General features: G+C 36.8%; 1 protein-coding gene across 1 annotated transcript; it reads right to left on the reverse strand.

The window, feature by feature from the left end:
- Positions 1–401: 401 nt before the first annotated feature.
- Positions 402–17115, reverse strand: caprin1b (cell cycle associated protein 1b). The gene is made up of 18 exons (XM_051724378.1): positions 16958–17115; positions 15997–16176; positions 13862–13924; positions 10995–11081; positions 10606–10844; positions 9988–10070; positions 8386–8535; positions 8214–8266; positions 6419–6502; positions 4706–4873; positions 4518–4626; positions 4352–4413; positions 3799–3906; positions 2372–2515; positions 1997–2144; positions 1375–1578; positions 1153–1259; positions 402–932 (listed from the first exon to the last, which is right to left on the reverse strand). The coding sequence occupies exons 2-18, from the start codon at positions 16174–16176 to the stop codon at positions 846–848; spliced, it is 2076 nt and encodes a 691-aa protein (XP_051580338.1). The 5' UTR covers positions 16958–17115; the 3' UTR covers positions 402–845.
- Positions 17116–21072: the final 3957 nt, after the last annotated feature.

Genomic DNA, 21072 nt, shown 5'->3' on the forward strand with positions numbered 1-21072 from the left:
TATCATGGCCACACTTTGGCTAAAATAAAACCACTCTCCTGTAAAATTTTGTTTCATGGAGTTGGGCACTTACTGAATTCACCACTTAATTTCCTATAATTAATAACGATGTATTAATGTAAATACAGTCCATTCATTAGCACATTGGACAATAGATAATACCCCTGAACTTATTTCCATGTAACAGAGCATTACACCAAGCATTTACAAGCTGCTTCTCATGAGCTACTTTTTGTCAGATACTTATCCAATAATTGCACAAAGTACAGTATAGAAATCAATACACAAGGCTCAAACACATTAGAAAAAAAGGAAATATCATCGGTGACTAATGGCTTTATAATAAGAATCATTTCTGTTGCAGCATAATTTAAAACTGAAGCACAGGAACTGCAGCAGAAAAGGGTAATGCAACATCTTTATTGAAACTCTTGAAGCAACATCACTTTACAAACTGAGGGTCTGGGAGAATCTTTAAAATGTACCAAAAAAATAAAAATAAAAGAAAATGTAGAACCCAAATGAGTTAGTGCGAACAAAACCAGTGGGACAGAAAGAGAACTCCCAGTATTGGACCAGCTTTGGAGCGTATTTGAGCTTTATTTTGTACAAAAAATAAATTAATGAAATATTTCAAGTTTACAGGAATCTGTAAGAAACACAGGGTAGCTTTTAAAATCTTGACAGTTTTCAGCTTGCATTCAGAATCAGTGAACCATTTCCTCTTTAACATGTCAGAGTAGGCATCAATTGATGATCAATTCTGGGGAGAAAAAGATTTGGGATATGCACTTCAGTATTTCAATGTTCAGTGTGGTCCAGGATGTAAGGTCAGTTTACAAGGCTCAAGACCGCATGGCTGAGGTGTTTCCTCGAGGGGCCCCTCGAGTACCTTGGCCAGCACCACGTTTATAGTTCGGTTGGTAACCATCCTGTGGAAAAATTAATATAACCCCATTAAGGAGAAATCCCTTTTTGGAAAGGTGACAAGTTACTCAGAGCTCTCATCGTTATTTTAAGCAGATTACAATAGTACAAATGTCGATCATTATGTCTAGAATCCATCTTACTGAATATTCCCAATGATTTTGTTGGTGATCTAAAATTACACAACAGTGAACATTGTTTATGATTCTGAACTGTGTGGCTTACACGTTGATAGTTGCTGTTGGAATAGTCCCGTGGAGCACTAAACTGGGTTTGTCCATATCCCGAATTTGCAGAGTTGGAGAAAGGTGGGCGATAACCATCATATCCCCCTTGAATAAATTAGAAATCTATAATGATTCCTCCATCAACTATTTCAATTATCCTCCAATTTAAACCAATGGGACATCTACAAAAGCTGCAGAACATCAGAATGTTGTTCTGTACCTCTGAAACCATTGGATGGTCCTCTGTAGCCATTCATCACACCACGCGAGTTTCGCGGGCCACCACGAGACATGGCTCTGCTATTGTAGAAGGACTGAGTCTGGCGACCGAAACCATTGCCCTGGCCATTTGGCTGCTGGGACATGGGCTGGTGGCCAGTGGAGTTTGGAAGTGACTGGTCTGGAGAATGAAAGGCACCAACCACTGTTAAGACAGAAAGAAAACAGCTGAAAGTCTTATTTAAACCCCAACCTTAACCCAAATAATTGAAATGCATACACTCACATTCATGTTGTCCTTAACCTTTTTAACTTTATTTTGTCCGTGGAGCACAAAAAGAGATGTAGTGTCAGTCACCATTCACTTCCATTGCACTGAAAAAAAGATGCAATGAAAGTGAATGGTGACTCTCATTCTGCCTAACATCTCCTTTTATGTTCCAAGGAAGAAAAAGTCTTTGAAGTCTGGAAAACAAAGGCAGTTGAGTAAATAATAGAATTTTCATTGGTGAAATATCCCTTTAGGAGTAAGTGCGTGGGGGTGTATAGGAAAGGATCATTATTCACAGGATTATATGGAGCGTATAAAAGGATGATCTGAGAAATTCTAAAGATTTTCTCACCAGGCTGCTCCGGTGGCATGTCTGTTTGCTCCACAGGGTGCTGTGTCTGGCTATTAAAACCCTGGCTATAGCTACTCTGGTACTGGCTGGCCTGCTTCATTGAGTCTGTGTCATTAGATGGTGGGACAGGCGCATTGAGGTTGAACACCTGTCAAGAAGATTGGATTGAGGATAAATTAAAATTGTATAATTGCTCCATAACAATACAACCACTTTGAAGAAACCCCACCAGTTTCTTAAAACACTAAGTGTTCAAATGCAAATCAACAAATCACACCCATTCTGTATAGTAGCTAAAAGGAGATATTTTCACAGAATGACCAATTGAAAGTTTTTCATAGCTAAAAATTTCTAATTACATTTGAGGCATGTTACCGTTTGCATGGACTGGAATGGAGCTGCGTTAACGTTGATGCCACTGCCGTGCAGGGGTTTGGGGCTGGACTGGAACACTGGTGTTTGTGAAGCAGGAGAAAGAGCAGTAGATGGAGGGGGCTGCTCTGTCAGGGGCATGGAGGCCTACATGGAGAACACAATTTACCACAAATTCATGGCCAGTGATATTTTTTTCTGAATTCCATATCAACAGTTTATTTCAATTTGATCATTAACATGGCGTTTAAATAAATAAATTCATTAACTTTAAATCAAATGAAAACATAATTAATTTTCATTAATTATTTTTATCAAATAATGAATAATTGACTAATTGAATAATTGGCCGGAGTCAATTATTCCACTTATACCACGGTTACCACACCTTAAGACATCGTTCAGGGTTTTATCTCAAGACATTTTCTGGTTTTCGTCCTTAAAACGCTCTTATGAGTGGAACTATTTTCTTTCGCCACGGATTCAGCGTCTTGCTCTGATACAGCTCAAGCTGGAGGATTGTGAGGCTTGCGCTGCTTTACTGGAGCACTTACTGGAGTAATGAGGTAGTGCGTGTGAGTTTGTGTTTGAGGGATCAAAAGAGAGAAGCTCAGAAACAGAGTTCGTCTGTGAGATTACCTTTATTTGTTGTAGCTTTCATCAGAAGTAACATCACTTCAAAATCGCCTTGATGCAAGTTTAAGCACTTCTCGGCAGCAGCAAGTGTCGCCATATGTAACAACTGTTTTTAACCCTACTGAGATGCCGGTGACTGACATGATGGCTCTATTTCTCTCTCTCGAGTAAGTGTGCGTAATGCGTATATGTGTCCATGTGTGTGAGTGAGAGCTTAAGAGAGGGGAGGTCGAGCGCGAGGGTGTTTCCCACAGATATTTCAGATAATATAGAAACAGTTGTATTGATCAAGTGTATCTAGCTTTGATACAGCTCAAGCCTTCGTTGCTTTCGTTCGAAAATGTCACGTTTGAATGTTTACAGAATGACATTTGTATGTCAGATGGCATCAGTTTTTGGTATCAGAGCATTTTTACTCGCAGAAGTACACGAGTGCGGTTTCAGACCCGATTCCGATACCAGTATCGATATCAGGACATCCCTAGTTTATAGGCTATTCATAATCAGTAACTAACCTGCAAAACTAGCCAAGCTACTATTATTTTCCATTTAAACATGTTTAAAGTCAGTAATTGTATGTGCATATTCATGTGATTGCCATTTCATAAAAAAATACTTAAGACTTATTTATGAAGTAGTCCTCTTGATTATTTGCATATTAAGCTTTTAAGTAACATTAATAACCCAACGCTGTCAGCAGTGCCAGGAAGAAATTTTGGATCTCGACAAAACATTGTGGAATTTTGGAAGGATAATTAATTGAAATCAAAATTATTTGGAGGGTGTCAGTTTGCCTGAATAGCATCAATGGATTCTGTCTGTGGTAGAGTATCAGCTGTGTGAGAGGACTGGTACATTGGTGGCGGTGTGAAGGTTTCTGGTGATGGAGAGACTATGGTGATCTGGGGAGAAAATAAATGTGCAAACATTTATATATAAATAAATTAACACAGTGACATAAAGGGATAGATCATCTCAAAAAATACTCTTAATTACCATCAAATTGTTCTAAACTGGTATGACCAAGTAGATGTTAGGCATGTTAGTCTCAGTCAGCATTCACTTTTATTGCTTCTATTTTTTTTCTCCATACAATGAATGTGAAAAGTGACTGAGGCTGGTCGTTTTGTCTAACATCTGCTTTTGTGTTCCACAGAAAAAATGTATACAGTTTTGGCAGAGTATGTGGGTGAGTACATAATTTTCATTTTTGGATTAACTATCCTTTTAACCAATTTCATCTTTCATATTAGGCCAGCTCAGATTACTTATGTTCTTGGTTCTCCATCGGTGCAAGTACAAGATGTTTTTTATCACTTTCATCAAGATGAATTGAACTACACTTACTTGTGAGGGTTCAGGCTGAATGGCAACCGCAGGAGGCTGTGTAAGACGAGATTCTGGGTGAGCTGTAGGTTGATACCAAAAACAAGTCCAGCGGTTAAGGACAATTATTAGAATGCTTCAACCATAATAAAAGCTGCACAACCATGGGACTTTAGTATGAACTTACTTGGTTGACACACCATCGAAGGCATATCCATAATTGCCGCTGGCTTCATAGGTTGTGCTGATACAATAGCCGGATCAAGGGACTGGCCGTCAAATTCAAGCATGGATTCCTGTGAATGAGTAGTGCTTTTAAAATGTATAAATATGCTGTGTCATATGCCAAATTAAACCAATTTGCAAAAGGCTAACCTGCATGAAGTTGTATGGTCCCTGCATCTGTGCCATGAGATCCTGAACCACCTGCTTTCTAACCACAGGGTCTGAAGGGGGGGTGGGAGTCAACGTTCTCAGTGGGTGGGGCTCTGGGACAACAGGGGAGGGAGCCATCTGAACTGGCTGCTGCATGGAGTTAACCACCTGTAACAGGCCCAAGTAGCTGATCAATGCTTTCGAAAAACAAACAACTACACACTAATCCAGGGCTACATAACTTTGGAAAGCTCAGGGACCACAAAGCAGGACCACTAAAGCCTTGAGGGCCACACTCTTAATTCGAGTAATTCTTATAAGATTTATTAATTTTATAGTGAGAGTTAATTTTTAAAGTATAAAATATAAATTAGGGGTGTAACAGTTCAATTTCTCAAAGAGCCACTTTCTACTACACTCATTCCAATATAGAAAACAGATATGATCAGTTTTACTCAAAAAAAAAAAAAAAAAGTTTTACTATATAAATATTGTAGTTACCATGGTTTTGATACTATTAACCCTTAAATGTATGGTAATTTTCACAAACATGCTTACATAATTGGGTCTTTAGAGACCCACCACTTATATCTATCAAAAATGGATGTATAAAATGCCCAGATAGTGTCAAATTGTACAAATATTTTCAAGACAATTAGAAAACAATAAAATATTTGATGTTTTATTTTTCATAAATTAGAGATAATGCAACAAATCAGGACAATTCAAGAACAGGATTCATTATTTTCACACTTAAAAAAAACCAGACACTTACATACCTCTGGTCTCTAGAGACCCTATACACTTTTGGTACTTAAACCATTATTGCAATTCTGACTTTTTTTGTTACACTATTTATAAGAGATAGATTGAGGAATACTAAAGAGGTGTGGGCACAACTCCAAAAAAAAAAAAAAAAATACAAAATACAAAATGGATGAGGTACAGGGGGTGGAATGAGGTCCCGGGTCTCTAAATACCCGAGGTATGCATTAACAGGGGTTAACCATGGTTTTACTACAGTAATATTGAATTTATTTAATAATAAAAAAAATTCTATAGTAATATGGTTGTAACCATGTCTGCAGTAACCTTGGTTAATTTTGTGGTTACTATGGTTTAACTTCACATACCATGGTTAACTACTATGGCTACTATAATAAAATCTTTGTTAATTTTCCTAAGGAACTGTCAAAGACACTGTCAACCAACAGACAAAGTTCAGCATCACACAAACCTGAGATACGTTCAAAAACACGAGAAATATTTCCTGTACTTACTCCAAAACTGCTCCTGTGACAAAGCATTAGTAGCTATTTGTTCACCCTTTAATGCGTTTTGCTGCGAAGTACTGCAGTTAATGAATAATCAATTGCGTGAAGATGTCTCAACGTCTTTATTGCAGGATAAACAATTATTTTTTTTCTGTTATTACTGTTATCGTGATGATTATGCATATATGGTGAGCTATTCAAACAGGTTGAATTCGCACTGTGATAAGTGACTCCCAAGCACGTGCATGTTTGAATGACAAAGCGCATGTTTTTTTTCCCGCACTCTGATCTGCCATTCAGGGATACAGAAAATTACCATAAATATTCTACAAAATGGGCACCTTGCAATCATACACATTTGACATTGATAAATATTTTTAAAAGATACTTGGTGCCACATAGGTTGTAATACCAGGAGATGATTCCTAGAGTTGGTTACCTCCGTTTCTGCACTCCATTCCTCTCCATGCTCCTTGTCTCCACTACTGTAGGGGCTCTCTGAAACAAACTGCCTATTTACAAACTGGAGAGAAAAATAGGGATTGAATGGAAAATTAGTTTAGGTGAACTTATTAGGTCAACTTTATCCCACACTACAAGATCATAAAATAAAGGGTCATTAAATTTTGTTATGTCTATAAAGTAAATGCAGATCAATAAAATAAAAAACAAAAACTGTGCCACCATCATCTCTCTGGCCCAGAATTAAACTGTCACCCAAGTTTAGAATCAGTCAAGGCCCGGCACACTTACTGAGATGTTCTTCGCTCAGAACCAAAAAGAAGTTTGAAACAGCCGAGCAACGGCATACTGTCTGCAAACATTCAGAAACCTGCCACGCCGCGGGGGGGAGGTGTTTAGAGAAGCATTTCAATAGGAGGACGTACAAGCCTACATGTAAAACCTTAACTAATGTGACATCAAAATGTGTTATCAATAGTCGCTTTTATACATACAGCCTTTTCCAGAAAATGTACTGTAATTATCAGTTTAGAGGTCATGTGTGAACACAACCTTTCGAAAATACCGGTGAATTTAGCACTGGATATTTCCCTGAATGAGAAATTGTAGAATTACCCGAAAAGTTCAGTTTTGATGTGATGTGTGAAAACAGTCATAAGATTAACCGTTTAAGCACATTTGAGGTCAGGACGTGGTGATGCAAGACGGAGATGATTTAGTTACTCTGGAATCAAAAATGTCATCAAATTGGAGAGTTGGTGAATTTATTCCATTATTATTCCAAAACAAATTATATTTTATAGCCGACTATAGATGAAATCTTGTAATGTGTGATGCTCTACGACTCAAATATGAAGTCATATGGTGAGCAGCCAATGGAAATCGACCGCGCATGGCCACAACACTGGACCACGAAAAAAATGAAGATGGCGAACAAGCGCTCAAAGTGGAGAAAATATTTACTGCCACTAAAATTCCAACTCGCGCTGCAGTATCAGTCTTTCCACCCAAGACTAAATGTGCTCAGCTCATTTCTCTTTGAGACTCAGAACAGAGAAGCAGCAACATGGCAGCGCTCCCACACTTCCATATTCATTAACATCTGTCATGTGTCTCATAGAACGGGGGCGTGCGTTTCTGCACGAGTTTGATCAGGTCGAATTCACAGCCAGAGTGAGTCTTTTAATGTGTGATGCCCAGTTTTTTCTGTAGCCATTTACATAGCCGGAAGGTGCGTGCTAGCTAGTATTTTTAGATTCTTTAGAAGAAAAAAAAAAAAAAGTCTATGCGAACGATTGTACGGATATAGGCAAATCTGCACCAGCTCGCTAATAACTCTGCAAACCATTGTGTTCATGCTGACTGATCTTTACTGACTGTAGGAAGTAACGGAATTAGCTCTCTGCCTCAAAGTAGGTGGAGCTCCATGTCAAAACTTCCAATGACATGGACCAATGGCAATAAGGTGTTTAGCAGCTCATATGCAGTTTTTCTGAATGTTTGTGCTGGCGAGCTGTTACAAACCACAGAAACTCAAAAAAAACCTTAGTTTTGGCCAGATGTTGTTTTAAATTACATCACCCGTTCATTCTTCGATTTTGTATAAAGTGTGCCGGGGCCTTCACTCTTGCTAAGTTGTAAGTTACAGTATGTTTTCATAGTACAATTACCGGTAACTTATTTCAAAAGACCAAGGACAATTTGAGTCCCCATGATATGACCCATTAAGCCTGCATGGCCAATATTTAAATTGTTTTTAAAACATGTCTCACCTCTGTTGGCTCAATAGGAATGGGTTCTATGCACTCTTCTGTAATTTCACCCTCTGTTAGCAGAAAAGACATAATAGGTCAGAAATTATATGAGAGAAATCAATCTGGATTACAGTTTCAGAATGACACAAAGAGTCACTTGTGTCATAAAATGAGAGGGAACACATTTTACCAGTGTCTGCATGGTGTTCCTCTGCTTCAGACACTTCGACTACAGCTGTCTGCTCCTCTTCCTCGGCACAAACTCCGTTTTGATGAGACGGCACTCTGTCAAAGTAGCCGCTCTGCAGAACATGCTCCAGTGTCTCATTCAGTGCTTTATCTGGGAGAGGAGGTGAGAAGACTTATCAGGGTTTCTTATGACCATTCTACTAATAAATTCTCCAACACCATCTCTTGATATTTTTCATATGTTGGTTTTAGGGTCCAGAACAGACTGCGTGTTCAGTTCCAACCGAAAAAATAAAAATACATTTTAACTATTATTCAGCTAGCAGCTTTCATACATCATATATAACAGCCAAGCTGGTGAATAGCCAATGGATGTATTTATATGCCATGGGCCACATGATCCCCTGCAGAATACCATGGGAGGAAAGTACTCGAGGCTAGGAGCCATCTAAGGTAGTGCTGGGCAATAGAGCTTGGCAATATGTAAAAAAAAATAAAAAAAATTACAAAAAAACCCCTTTACAACATTTTCATAAAAACACTGCGTTATCCAAAGACCGTGTCATTATACTAGTTGTGCGATTCTTGAGTCTCTGATTTAGTAATAGCAAAAAAAAGCTTGAAAAGCTATATGTTTAAACAAATCAATTTAAAACTTAGATTACAATAGCATTTAGATATCAAAATATTTTAGAGAAACGTATTGAAAAATAGATCCATTCGGTAAATACATTTAGAAATATCTACATTAATATACATCATCAAAAGGGTGAAAAACAGATATTATTTTAAACTGTACCATCCATCCAAGGTAACCAACACCAGACCATACAACAGCTGAAAATATCTTTTAGCACAAGTTGTCAAGTTGCATTTCAAGGTTAGGTTAGGTTATACTGCTATATTCTGATGCTTGACTCAAGCATAAAATGAAGATTTAATCTTCTCTTCATTCCCCCGATTGATCAAATGATCTTTCACTGTCAGTGTCCTTGGAGAGTTGCCCAACCCTCAGCTGCAAGACCACAATTCTGATTTGGAAGGCAGAGGACATGGATCTTTCCAGTCCACCCACTGCTGTGTAAGCAAAGGCCTCCACCATATAGCTTCATGGTTACATCATAAAGTAAAACCTTTCTAAAACTAAAAATAATTGCTTTTAAATACCATCAACCAATATGCAACATTCTAAATCACCACAATGTTTTGGGAAACTTACAACAATGGATGTTGCAAATTTCTAAGTATATTACACAATTCTCCCTTTAAATGGCATATATAAATCTTCTTGAATCAACATTCACCAAGCAGACTTGTAACCCAAAGAAACTGTAGTTGGAAACTTGTTTACACATTTTAAATAACAACTGAAACTGTCCCTTTTAACACCAGCAAAAAGCTGATCACATCGTAAGAATTAGTCAGATATCACTGAAGGAGTCATCTATCACTGACTGTCTATGTAAAGAATTCTATTACGAGAATGGGAAGAATTCCATACACAATCCTTTCTGTCAAACATTTTAAAGATTCTCATAGTACTTTTCAGGAACTGTCATACTCTATAGACCCAAAAATGCTTTTATAAAGTCCATTGACATACACGTTGTTCCAGCTACAGGCTTGTCCTTCCCCTCCAAGAGTTCCCATAAGTGCTGTGATGCTTCCTGATACTGGTCAGTTAACCTGCGTAAGATAAGAGAGAATTTCTTTATGAATGTACAGTACAATCTAAATGGTGGTGATCAACAGAAACCATTAGCTCATTAAGATTCTTAGAAATTCACATTAAAGAGAGGTACCAAATAAAAGGACATTTTCGTATGCACACTGGCAATCCAAATTCATTAACCCAAAATGAAAATGCAGGTTTGGAACAACATGAGGGTTTGAGTAACACCAATTCTCATTTTTGTGTGAACTAAACCATTAAGAGTGCAAAGATACAAAGGAGCTGGCAAATATAAAAGCATACACAACCACTGTCAAGATCGCAACTTCTCAAATTTATTCTAATGGAGATCCAAATACATGTAAATGCTAATATGGCCACCATTAAACCATCTGCAAACTAAGCTTTCAAGATAGCTTCAGGTTACAGTTGGAAAACACTGACACTTGTTTGTTAAAAGCAAAGACTTTAGTCTGTTTACATGCCATTACAACTGCCCAATTACACCCACAGGGGCAGTTATTATTGCATCAGCATGGCCTATTTCACCTGATGGTTTGGTCACGTTCAGGCCCCACCAGCTTGTAAAACTCATCCAAGGCTGTTAGGTCACTCTCAGTCAGCAGTGAGGGACCTTCAGCTCCTTGCAACAGCTCCAGCCGCACATTCTCTTCCCCAAGTCGGTCGAGGAGGAACTGCAGCTCCAAAACCCTCTTCAGCCTTTTCTGCTCCACCTCCTCTCGCTGGAGCTGTTCCCGTCGAGCCGCTTTCTTTACAGTCTTTTGGATCTGTAGGATGCACAAATCCTTGTCACACAGATCCTACAGGCACCTCACACTAACTTCAGTTACTGTACATGTTCTAAACAATATAACATGTACAGTATATATAAATGTGGTGCCTTAAGGAAATAGCAAATTCAATTGTCATGTACTCACTTCTTGACCCAATGCCAAAAAGCTCTTCTGCAGCTCCCGTGCAAACTCAAGATTATTGGTTACTTCCTGGTACTTAGTCAGGGCTTCCTAAATTGATTCAGTAACAGGAGATATTTTAAGGGGAAAAAAGGCTACCAATTGTAAACAAACAAACCATTTGCATTTTTCCTAGCAACACAATACTATTCAGTGGCTTTTTCTCTGAGGAGGCAAAGGAGCAGAGCCTCCTCAAAATTCAGATCAGAAAAATAAATCGACTGCACAAATTATTACGAAATGTGAGCTCAAATTGTGTATAGCAATAATATTTCTAAAATTACACCAGTGGATGAAGTTTCAGAGGGAGGCTGCACCTCTCTTGCCTCCCTTCAGCTCATTGTGATCTCACTGAGCTCATAAAGCATGGCATGAATGTGAGTTGGGTAACCGCGGAATATAGGTGAGAAGTCTCGTGAGAGGAGGCTATAGGGGTGTTCGACTTGAACTGAATCTTGATTTACCGATCGGCGAGATTTGCCGGTTGTAGTCGGGGAAGGAGCTGAAAAGAAAGCCTTCAAGCCGGACACTTTGTGCATCCCGTCATCTGCTGAACCTGCGCCAGTCACGGAAGATTGCGTAATGTTTGCAGACGAAGTGGAATTCAGATTTTTTTACATATGTGCTGCTTGATACAGTGCCTGCAGTGTGTACAAGAAGTCGGTCCAATAAACGCCTGTATTATTTGAATAACAATAAAAGAATGCAGTATTTTTTTAATCATTTTGAAAGTTTTTTTATGAATAAACATATGACAAACACAATATAACATGATATAAACATGACATACTGTTATAAAACATGGATTTGTGAGAGTTTTCACAGAACTGGAGGTGTCACAATAACAGCGTGTGTATACGTCACAGTGACGCAGCGATGGTGCAGTCTCAAGTCGGACAAAATTTCTAACCGACATGCACTGCTTTAAGTTCAGTGCCGATCGGTCTGCTCAGTGCTGCATGACGTCGAACACACCTAATGTCTCCACTTTGATTTAATTGATCATTACCCTGTCATTAATTCGTCAATGCGATAATACCCAGCCGTCTATCATGCTAGAAGTGAATCAGCAGATCGCCGTGAACTGAGAAAACTGGTGGAAGTGGGCGGACAATTATGGAGTAAACAACTAACCAGCACGGACAACACCACTGCTGGTCACATCAGAATTAAAATGAACTTTAAAAAAAAAATGACTTGAAATAGAACATGAAATGGTCTGCGAATGAGCACTTCTGTTCATTTAAAGGCGCACAATCTGTGTTATGACACCTGTGGTGCTTACCAAGAGCAAATGATCCAAAAATAAGGTGACAATTTAAAATAATAGCTGGACAACAATTAATAGTAATAGATACAAGAAATATGCTTGTTACTGTATAACTGTAATTATTTTTGAAGCAATAGTGAAAATCTTAAAATATAGAAATTTCTACTAGTCCCTCCTTATCTTTAAATGTTCGCCATTTTATGGCAGCAAATTTGACAAATTAAATATATCTTTACACTAGAAGGATAGTATGCAATTTTAAATCACACTAAAATTTTAAAGAGCACCTATTATGGTTTTTAAACGTGCCTAATTTTGTTTTAAAGGTCTCATACATTAGATTTACATGCATCCAAGGTCAAAAAACACTTTAATTTGCTCAATTTAAATTGCAGCATTACCTTTTTTTTCCCAGTGTCAAAAACGACACGTTCAATAATCTGTTCTAAAGGATTCATTCTAAACTCCTCCTTTCAGAGAGCCTACCCTGCTCTGATTGGTCAGATGTCCCAGTCTGTTGTGATTGGTCTACCGTTTAGTGTAGTGTTTGAGGGCGGGTCAATGCTGTTCGTGAGCAGCCAATGAAGACCAGAGGCGAGTTTTTTGTTACCAAATTAGGTAGGTTAGTACAGGAAGTAAGTCTGGAATCACTTACGACTCGTTTCAGGTGTTCAGAATCAGTTCTTTCTTTTGAGAGTCAATAACTCCATTTGTCGTGCACTTTGATCTTTGAAACTTCGTAGCCTTTTTTTTACATTCACAAACAGCTATGTAACACACTACATGAAAGGTAATATTTGAAAATCCATAATAGGTGCTCTTTAACACACACTGTTAATGTTTTGTGGTGATTCTTTTGAAACTGAGTATTTCAAAGTTTATGAATTGGCCCCATTCACTTCCATTGAAAGTGCCTCAATGTAACCTATATTTTTGCTTTTTTTAAAGAAGGGACAAGTTGAAAAATGTTTGTGGTTATCAACATTAGACAAATACTGTTGGTTAAGCTTAACTTGTATTGAACCCAGAATATTCCTTTAATATGAGCATACAAAACATTATAGTACTGAATGCTTGTAAATAATGTAAGTTAAAAAGGCATTCCATATCCCTTCCCATACAAAAATTGTATATATGGCCATAAACATTTAAACTATAGTTCACATATTTGATCATACATATTCAAATTCCACATTGATTTAGGAAAATATGTGTTACATATATGAAAACATCTATTATTTTTTTTGTAGTATTTTGAAATAAATGGTGTTGCATACATCCACAAGTATGTGTGGAATCCATCATGAACATGCATATATATGTTTTACAAATACAGTATTGTGATATATAACATTTCTGTATGGGTTTCACCTGAAAACTATGTAAACGTCCAATGGAACTGAAATATGAATATACAGTTGACTAAAAATAAATAAAAATAAAAAAACCCAGAGATAGCACTTTGTCTCCTCATCTCAAAAGTCCCCCACACGCCACTAACACTATTATAACTGTAAATTAATAAATAATAATACAAATAAAAACAAACACGTTTACAAACCAGCTGGTCCTGGTTAAGACGTTCTCCTTTGCTGTTCCTGGCCTGGTAGTCGTCAAGCTTGCTCTGTAGAAAGAAAAGTATAAAGTTAAATAAAAGACTTGTAATAATTTAAGGCTAATATTACTGAAACATTAAAACTGCATCATTTTGTCTGAGAGAAAATTATGGCATAAGGGTGTCTCCATAACCAAATTTGTAATTATGGAACGCATTTTTCATTTATTGTGGATAAAATAACTAAAAGCAAAGTACTTTATTCAAGAAAGCTCCAGCATGTGGTTGAATTATTTGAGGATTATCTTATATCAAGGTTCAGTGGGAGAGAGGCCAAGTTCACCTTACTCAAGTGAATATTCCAAGTCCTGACAAATCTTGTATTCATCAAAAAAGTTATATTGATTCATAGAAATGATACCCCCAAATGTAATTTATACAAGTCATGGTATTAATAAATGCAGCTTTTGCTTTCATAATTAAATCCCTAAACGCGTTTTAAATAAGCTAAATAAAAGTATTAAAACCTGATGCGGTGCAGCACATTGTAAATCAAGTCTCTTCAGTAAATCTCTGAAACCCGCAGGAACTGGAGGCCAAAGGCGCTCTCCATAAGGACACACACCTGTCTGACCCACTTATCTCGACACAACCACAAGAGCTTATAACTTCGTTCCCAAAACATAAACAACTCATTTACATGTATAAGTGCGCCTGCAGTTTCACCATTTTTTAGCATGTCGCCATGTTAGTTTTATCTCCATGTGCGCGTGAAGCTCATCGTGTTTACAGCAACAAAATGCGTCAGGAAATAATTTGGGATTCATAGCGTGTTAAAACGAGCTACTAGTACACGTAGCAAGGAATATTGTAAACAAAACTGTCGAAAGAACTGGAATAACGTCCAAAGTTAACAGGCTAGCTCATAGATATCATGGGTTAGCTTGTGTTGAAACTGAATGCTAGCCGCTTAGCACCTGTGCTTGATACAAAGAAAAACATCAGGGACCAACCATTTTAACTTATAAACGATTTACATTAGATTTAAAAGGGTCGTTCAGTCAAATGCATTTAATTCAAAATGTCTCAAATCCTAGCGTCGCGTTTTTCAAACGGGCCTGATTGGCTGGCAGAGTTTAGATGGTGAAAAGTTGGCCGAACAAAAGACAAAACTAAAGATGTATACGTTCAAAGTCCACACATTTACAGTAGCCTAATTCACGTCGATTACATATGCAATATGAAAACATGCGTCTGTTTGGGGTAATTATTAATAAAGTCGCCAAACGATCACATCATTACGTTATCCTGGGACGCATTTTATAAAAAAATAAAAATAAAAAAGAGAAAAAAAAATATAATCTGTCATGTTACGAAGATATATCCATTATTGATGTTTCGCATGAGCAGAAGGGTCAGAAATTAAGGTGTGCAAGGGGAAAAAACGCAACCAAAAGTGAGAAAAATGCCCCTGAAATTAAAAATGTGGTGGCATAAAAATGCCCATGTAATATAATTTTTTTATACCATCTGATATTGTTATAAATCTGATCATATTCTATTCTTAAGCCTAGTTATACATAGTATCACAAAATATGATTTGATGTTGATTTTATATATTCTCAATCTAATTATTCAGGTTGAATTTACACTAATAAATTGATTAAAGTAAATAAAAGAATACAGTTTTTTTTTTATGTTAAAAAAATGCCCCCATAAACAAAGAAAATGCCCATAAAATTTAAACCCAGAGGGCAATTATGGGCAGAAAACTTGACACTGATGAGCAGAGCAGTAAAAAATTTTTTTATATATTTATTATTCTTGTCGCACTCTAATCTGTTTTGGCTAGTATTTTTCTGATGCAATTGAAACTTTGTAATGCAGCACTTTTCGTACTACTGTACCCTTAAGATGAATCGCTTATGTTGTATTCCTTTGGATAAAAGCATCTGCCAAATAAATAAATATAATTGAACACTAAAGAATAAGGGATCTGAATAAGTGGAATAAACCCATGTGACAGTTAAAATATATTTTAGCTGTACATTCCTATGGCAATGTTGCTAGTTATGCTCAAATAATACTAATTGTGTTAGTATGTTCGAATAGTAGTTCAAACTGGAAAGAGAAACTGGTACCTTTTTCTTCTCCATATTGCGGACTTTCTTTTCAAGAACCACCAGCACCTGCTTCATGGCTTCTGATTGGATTCCAGTCAGCTGGTTGCTGGCTGTTATTTGGTTCATTGATCCGGGAGCGGATCCCAAGTCTGGGCTGGCAGACTTCACAGTCCTGGTGCCATTTGTTGCCGAGGGCATCTGATCAAGGATAAAGGACAGGTTTTATAGTTAATAAAAACATAGGTCTATCCCCAAGTATTCCTATATGAAGATAACCTCTTAAAATAAGAACTTCTTTGTTGTCACAAAAAGACAATGGCATTTGAGGTAATAAATGTTATATGAACTCCAGTTTTATGGTTTGAGCATTAGCTGTAGAGAAGACAACTAAATAAATAGGTTATTACAGGGTCAGTTTGAAAATAGTGAAATGTAGAAACGCCAGTCTGAATGGCAGTAAGATGATCACCACCATAACAAGGACCAGAACGTGATGCAGGATGCTTGTGACAAGGCCAATGGTTTGACTGATGCTTTGATGGAAGATAGTTTCATATTCGATCATATCAGATTTAACAAGCGATAATTATCCGTTGGCGAGAAATCAGATTTTTCTATTTTGGTTGGTATCAAACTAAACTATAGATGTCCAAATGTTTTGTGTAGAAATACGGCAGATCGCCATTCCTGCAATTCCATTATATGACGAAATTACAGTCTAGATTTTGCCTGATAATGTTTTGAGTTGGCAATGACTGAGCAGTACAATGAATAAAACCTATCCACAATAACCTTTCAATATTATATCTAAAAACCGGGCTCATCAGTGGAATTAAATGAGATGTTATTCCACAGATGCAAAGAGTAGAAGACATTGTCATGGGAAACCCATTGTCCGCATTTCAGAGAGAAACTCTCCTTTTCATAACGGAATCCAGACAGTTCATCAGTGATTTGGATGATCTACGCAAGTTCTCACCTTTATGCGCAATATGTCCACAAGGGAGAAAACAAATCGGTAGGAGGTAAATAAGCCGAAGCGTTGATTGTGTTGCTTTCTATTTTCTCTTCCAATTTACTATGGGATCCGCCCCGCCGGCCTCACCGACAACTGAGAGCGACTGAAAGGCGAGGAAAAGGTTTATAATGAGGAAGGGCCCCGTTTTTAGACGTCCTGGATTTTGCCTGTGACCCACTGACATTTATTTACAGCCGATAATTACGAAAACTGGGCAACTCACCAGTATACATTTGAATGTATACATGACGTTTGCGACGCAAAAGAAAGAGTCGTGAAGTTGGCCGAAATATTGCAAAGTTTTATGATGTCGCAAAACAGGCAAAAGAGAACCACCACAAAAACAAAACTGGCCGATTTTATATAAGTACGACTGTGAAGGAAAATAAACAAAATATTAATTTGGGGGGGATATAATATTTCAGTGATTTCGTACAGGATTGTGGTACTGTGTTTTGATGTATTTTTATAGTTGTGATATTTTCCCGACTGAAGAGAAGGGCTGTTGCTTTCTAGAATGTGCTAAGTCGCCCACCCATCCGCGATTTGGCCACTCTTACCATGTATAACAATATGTAGCACTATTACATGCCCTGTAAAGGCAAGGCAATTTTATTTATATAGCACATTTCATATACAATGGTAATTAAAAGTGCTTTACATAAAAAAATATAAAGAAAATACAAGATACTATATATATATATATAACCATTTAAGAACAAGAAATGAGAATAAAAACTAATAAAATACATTTAAAAATTATTTAAAAAATGATTAAACTGGATAAAAAAATGAAAAGAATACATTAATAAAATGATTCAGTGGAAAAAGTGTGTGCCGCCAAAGTCAAAGTATTTTATTTATTTATTTATTTATTTATTTATTGAGAAAGTGTTGACTTGCCTAACCCTGAATTTTCATGAATTGGTGCAAGATCTCTTTCCAATTTAAACGACCAAAACAAATCAATATTGTCACGCTGCATAATTTTGGGAACACACCCATTACACCAGAGTAATTTTCCATTGTCTTTGGTTATTCCATCAGGTGCTGTTGCTTTATTGAAAAATACTAATTCTTTGTTACCAATTTCACTTGATCCAGCTGATACTGTAGTTGGCAGTTGTGTTTTGCTTCTCCCTGTAAAAATAATAATAGATTAGTCCGATCATTATTCAACAGGATATTGTTACTATACATGCTGTGACTGCTTATTGGAAAAATCTAGTCAGTAATATTTGCTGGAAGATGTGGATGCTTTCCAGATAAAGGAGATTTCTTTCAATATAATTCACAAGTGTTACCCCTCCAAACCATTATATGAGAAAGTATAAAAATATTTGCTCCAATTGCTCTTTTTGTGGTGAATCTGCTGAAACTGTTGTTTGTCTTTTTTTTTTTGTTTGTTTGTTTGTTTTTTGGCATTGTCCATTTACAAAAAAGCTTTGGCAAGATATTTCAGGATTTATTAAAAGTGAAATTTATAATGAGTTTGCAATGTTTTGGAAGGGTGTGTTACTTGGCTTTGTGGACAATGACCAATCTAAAAAGGACAATTTCATATTCTAAATTTGCTTCTATTGCTTGCTAAGTTCCACATTCACAAATCAAAGTATTCAAGCTCTAGACCTCTCTTTGTGTTTTTTTTTTAAAGGAATTTGAGCAATACCTTACATTGACTGAACTGTAACAGTTTCTTGCAGTTCTCTAAAGTTATTTTAAGTTTAAATGTTTTACATTTAGATTCCCCTCTGGTTTTTTATTATTATTTTTATTTATTTTTATTCTGTTTTCACTTTGTATTGTCTGAGCATTAATAATAATAATAATAATAATAATAATAATAAAAAATGTTTTGGGGGGGAAACACACCGCTGTACAGCACACAATCAGACGGCAGATGGCAGCAGAGAGATTCAGCCCGAAAACCCCGTTCAACTCAAAATTTCTGATCACCCACCTGTCAATTTTCATCAACATAGTAGCTTAATCTTTGGGATTTTTGAAGGGAATTACAAGGAGACTGTGAGGGAAAAATTCATTCTCTTCACTGGGACTTACTGTTGTTTAAAGTGGTTTTGGATCCTTCCGTTGACGAGACATTGAAAAATATCTTTCCAAGATATTTTAGTAGTAAAAAAAAAAGAAAAGAAAAGAAAAAAACTCCAGACAACATGAGCTGTAGAAAATAAGATTTGATTCTAGGAGCTTTGTGATAGCTTTATACAGTGCATGTCATTGTAGAGACTGTACGTCTATCCCTTACAGCCTCATTTTCATTCCCATCAAAAATCAAAGATGGCCCTACTGTGAACAAGATCTATTGGGTATTTAACCCATACTTATTTATTTATACAAAATAAGTTATATTCTCTTATTGCATCTGTGATCTCTTCAGAAAGCAGGTTTATTCCTTATAAGAAGTCTTCAGAACTATGTCTTGGTCAGTTCATGTGATTTTACAGGAACATGTATTGTGCGATTTTTAGGGTGAATACAGTTAGAGTGGGAAACTTTCAGATACATTGTCCTTGCCATTGTTTTTAAAATATGATCCGAATATTGTCCCATACTTTAGCAATAGAAGAATGCATAAATATATAATTAAGCTTAAGTGTCCCACTTTACCTGTATTTACCCTAAATCAATAGAAGACCATTGGCAGACAAAATTTCCCATAGATATATATTTAAGAATAAGGCGTCTGTTACTTTCTGGCTTTTTCTTTCCTTCTGTAAAGTATAATGAAGCAAACTATTCAATAACTATGTGAATGCAGTGGCAAGAGGTTTTGTTTGGCAAATACAGGAAGCAGTTAACATGGTTGCTCTGCTCTATGATAGCACTGTTCTATTGAAAGGGTGTTTTCTTTCAAGAATAATACTGATTAGAGGAGTATCCCATAGGGGAATGAAGCTCCCTTTCAACGAGTGACTCATTTCCAATCCTTGTTGTGGCAACTCAGCCGCAGTCCTTCACTTAAACATTTAAAGGCAACTATTAATTATAATAACAACTATTAAACCAGCAATAATAATTATAATAATATTGATAATAAAAGTAATGGAATCTGAGTAAATATTAATTATGAACTTTATTGAATTCATCCATCTGCTCAACAGCAAGGTTTGGTAGCAACACTCAGAAAACATTTCACATTGTCAACAACATTACTAACTTTCTTCAAGGCTTCATTTGAATTTTTTTGATCTTCCTCTATGTCTCAAGGGGCTGGGTGCTCTGACATCGCAATTCGTGAGTGCCTTCTCATGCAACGAATGTTGCGTGACTGTGGCAATTTTTTTGCAAAATAAAATTGTGGTTGATTACACGTGAGCTCTACTCCTATCTAAATACATTTAACATTTTGAATACATTTCAGTCTGGCTTCAGACCCTTGCACAGCACCGAATCTGCATTGCTGAAGGTCACTAATGATATTTTTCTCACCATAGATTCAGGTTCACCTGTTGTCTTAGTTTTATTAGACCTCAGTGCCGCGTTTGAGTGTATGGTTGGCATCCAGGGTATGGTCCTCCAGTGGTTTGCCTCCTATCTAAAAAATAGGACATTTTCTGTAAATCTAGAGAATTTTATTTCCCCGCAAGGTTAGACAATAAGTATTCAGTTGATAATGTCCTAAATTGCTTCAAAGATATTAAACATTGGCTGGCAATTTTTTTTTTTACAATTAAATGAAAGCAAAATCGAAGTTCTGATCTTAGGTTTATCCATGTCCTCCTTATCTGGCTTGATTGCCCAGTTAGTTCCTCTGTTGTTGAATGTACAAGATCATGTAAGGTTTCTTGGAGTGATTTTAGACTCATAATTACATTTCAATAAGCAGATCAGTGCCATTGTCAAGGGTAGCTTTTTCCACCTGAGATATATTGCTTAAGTTAAACATTTTCTTTCCAGCAAAGACCTGGAAATTGTGATCCACTCACTAATTTCATCAAGGTTAGACTATTGTAACACACTGTACATTGGTCTCCCTCAAACTGCATTATCTCGCCTACAGCTGGTTTAAAACGCGGCAGCCAGGCTCTTAACAGGGTCAAGAAAGAGGGATCACA

The sequence above is a fragment of the Myxocyprinus asiaticus genome, chromosome 18, assembly GCF_019703515.2.
Source record: "Myxocyprinus asiaticus isolate MX2 ecotype Aquarium Trade chromosome 18, UBuf_Myxa_2, whole genome shotgun sequence".
NCBI classification, from domain to species: domain Eukaryota; kingdom Metazoa; phylum Chordata; class Actinopteri; order Cypriniformes; family Catostomidae; genus Myxocyprinus; species Myxocyprinus asiaticus.

Bases quoted from the DNA above. Each gene is read 5' to 3' on its own strand.
- caprin1b (XM_051724378.1), bottom strand. From the start codon at position 16,176: ATGCCCTCGGCAACAAATGGCACCAGGACTGTGAAGTCTGCCAGCCCA. The intron at 1,579-1,996 runs GTGAGAAAATCT...CTGTCTTAACAG, and splicing joins CATGCCACCGGAGCAGCCTG to TGGTTGGTGCCTTTCATTCT. The intron at 1,260-1,374 runs GTACAGAACAAC...AATTTATTCAAG, and splicing joins ACCATCCAATGGTTTCAGAG to GGGGATATGATGGTTATCGC.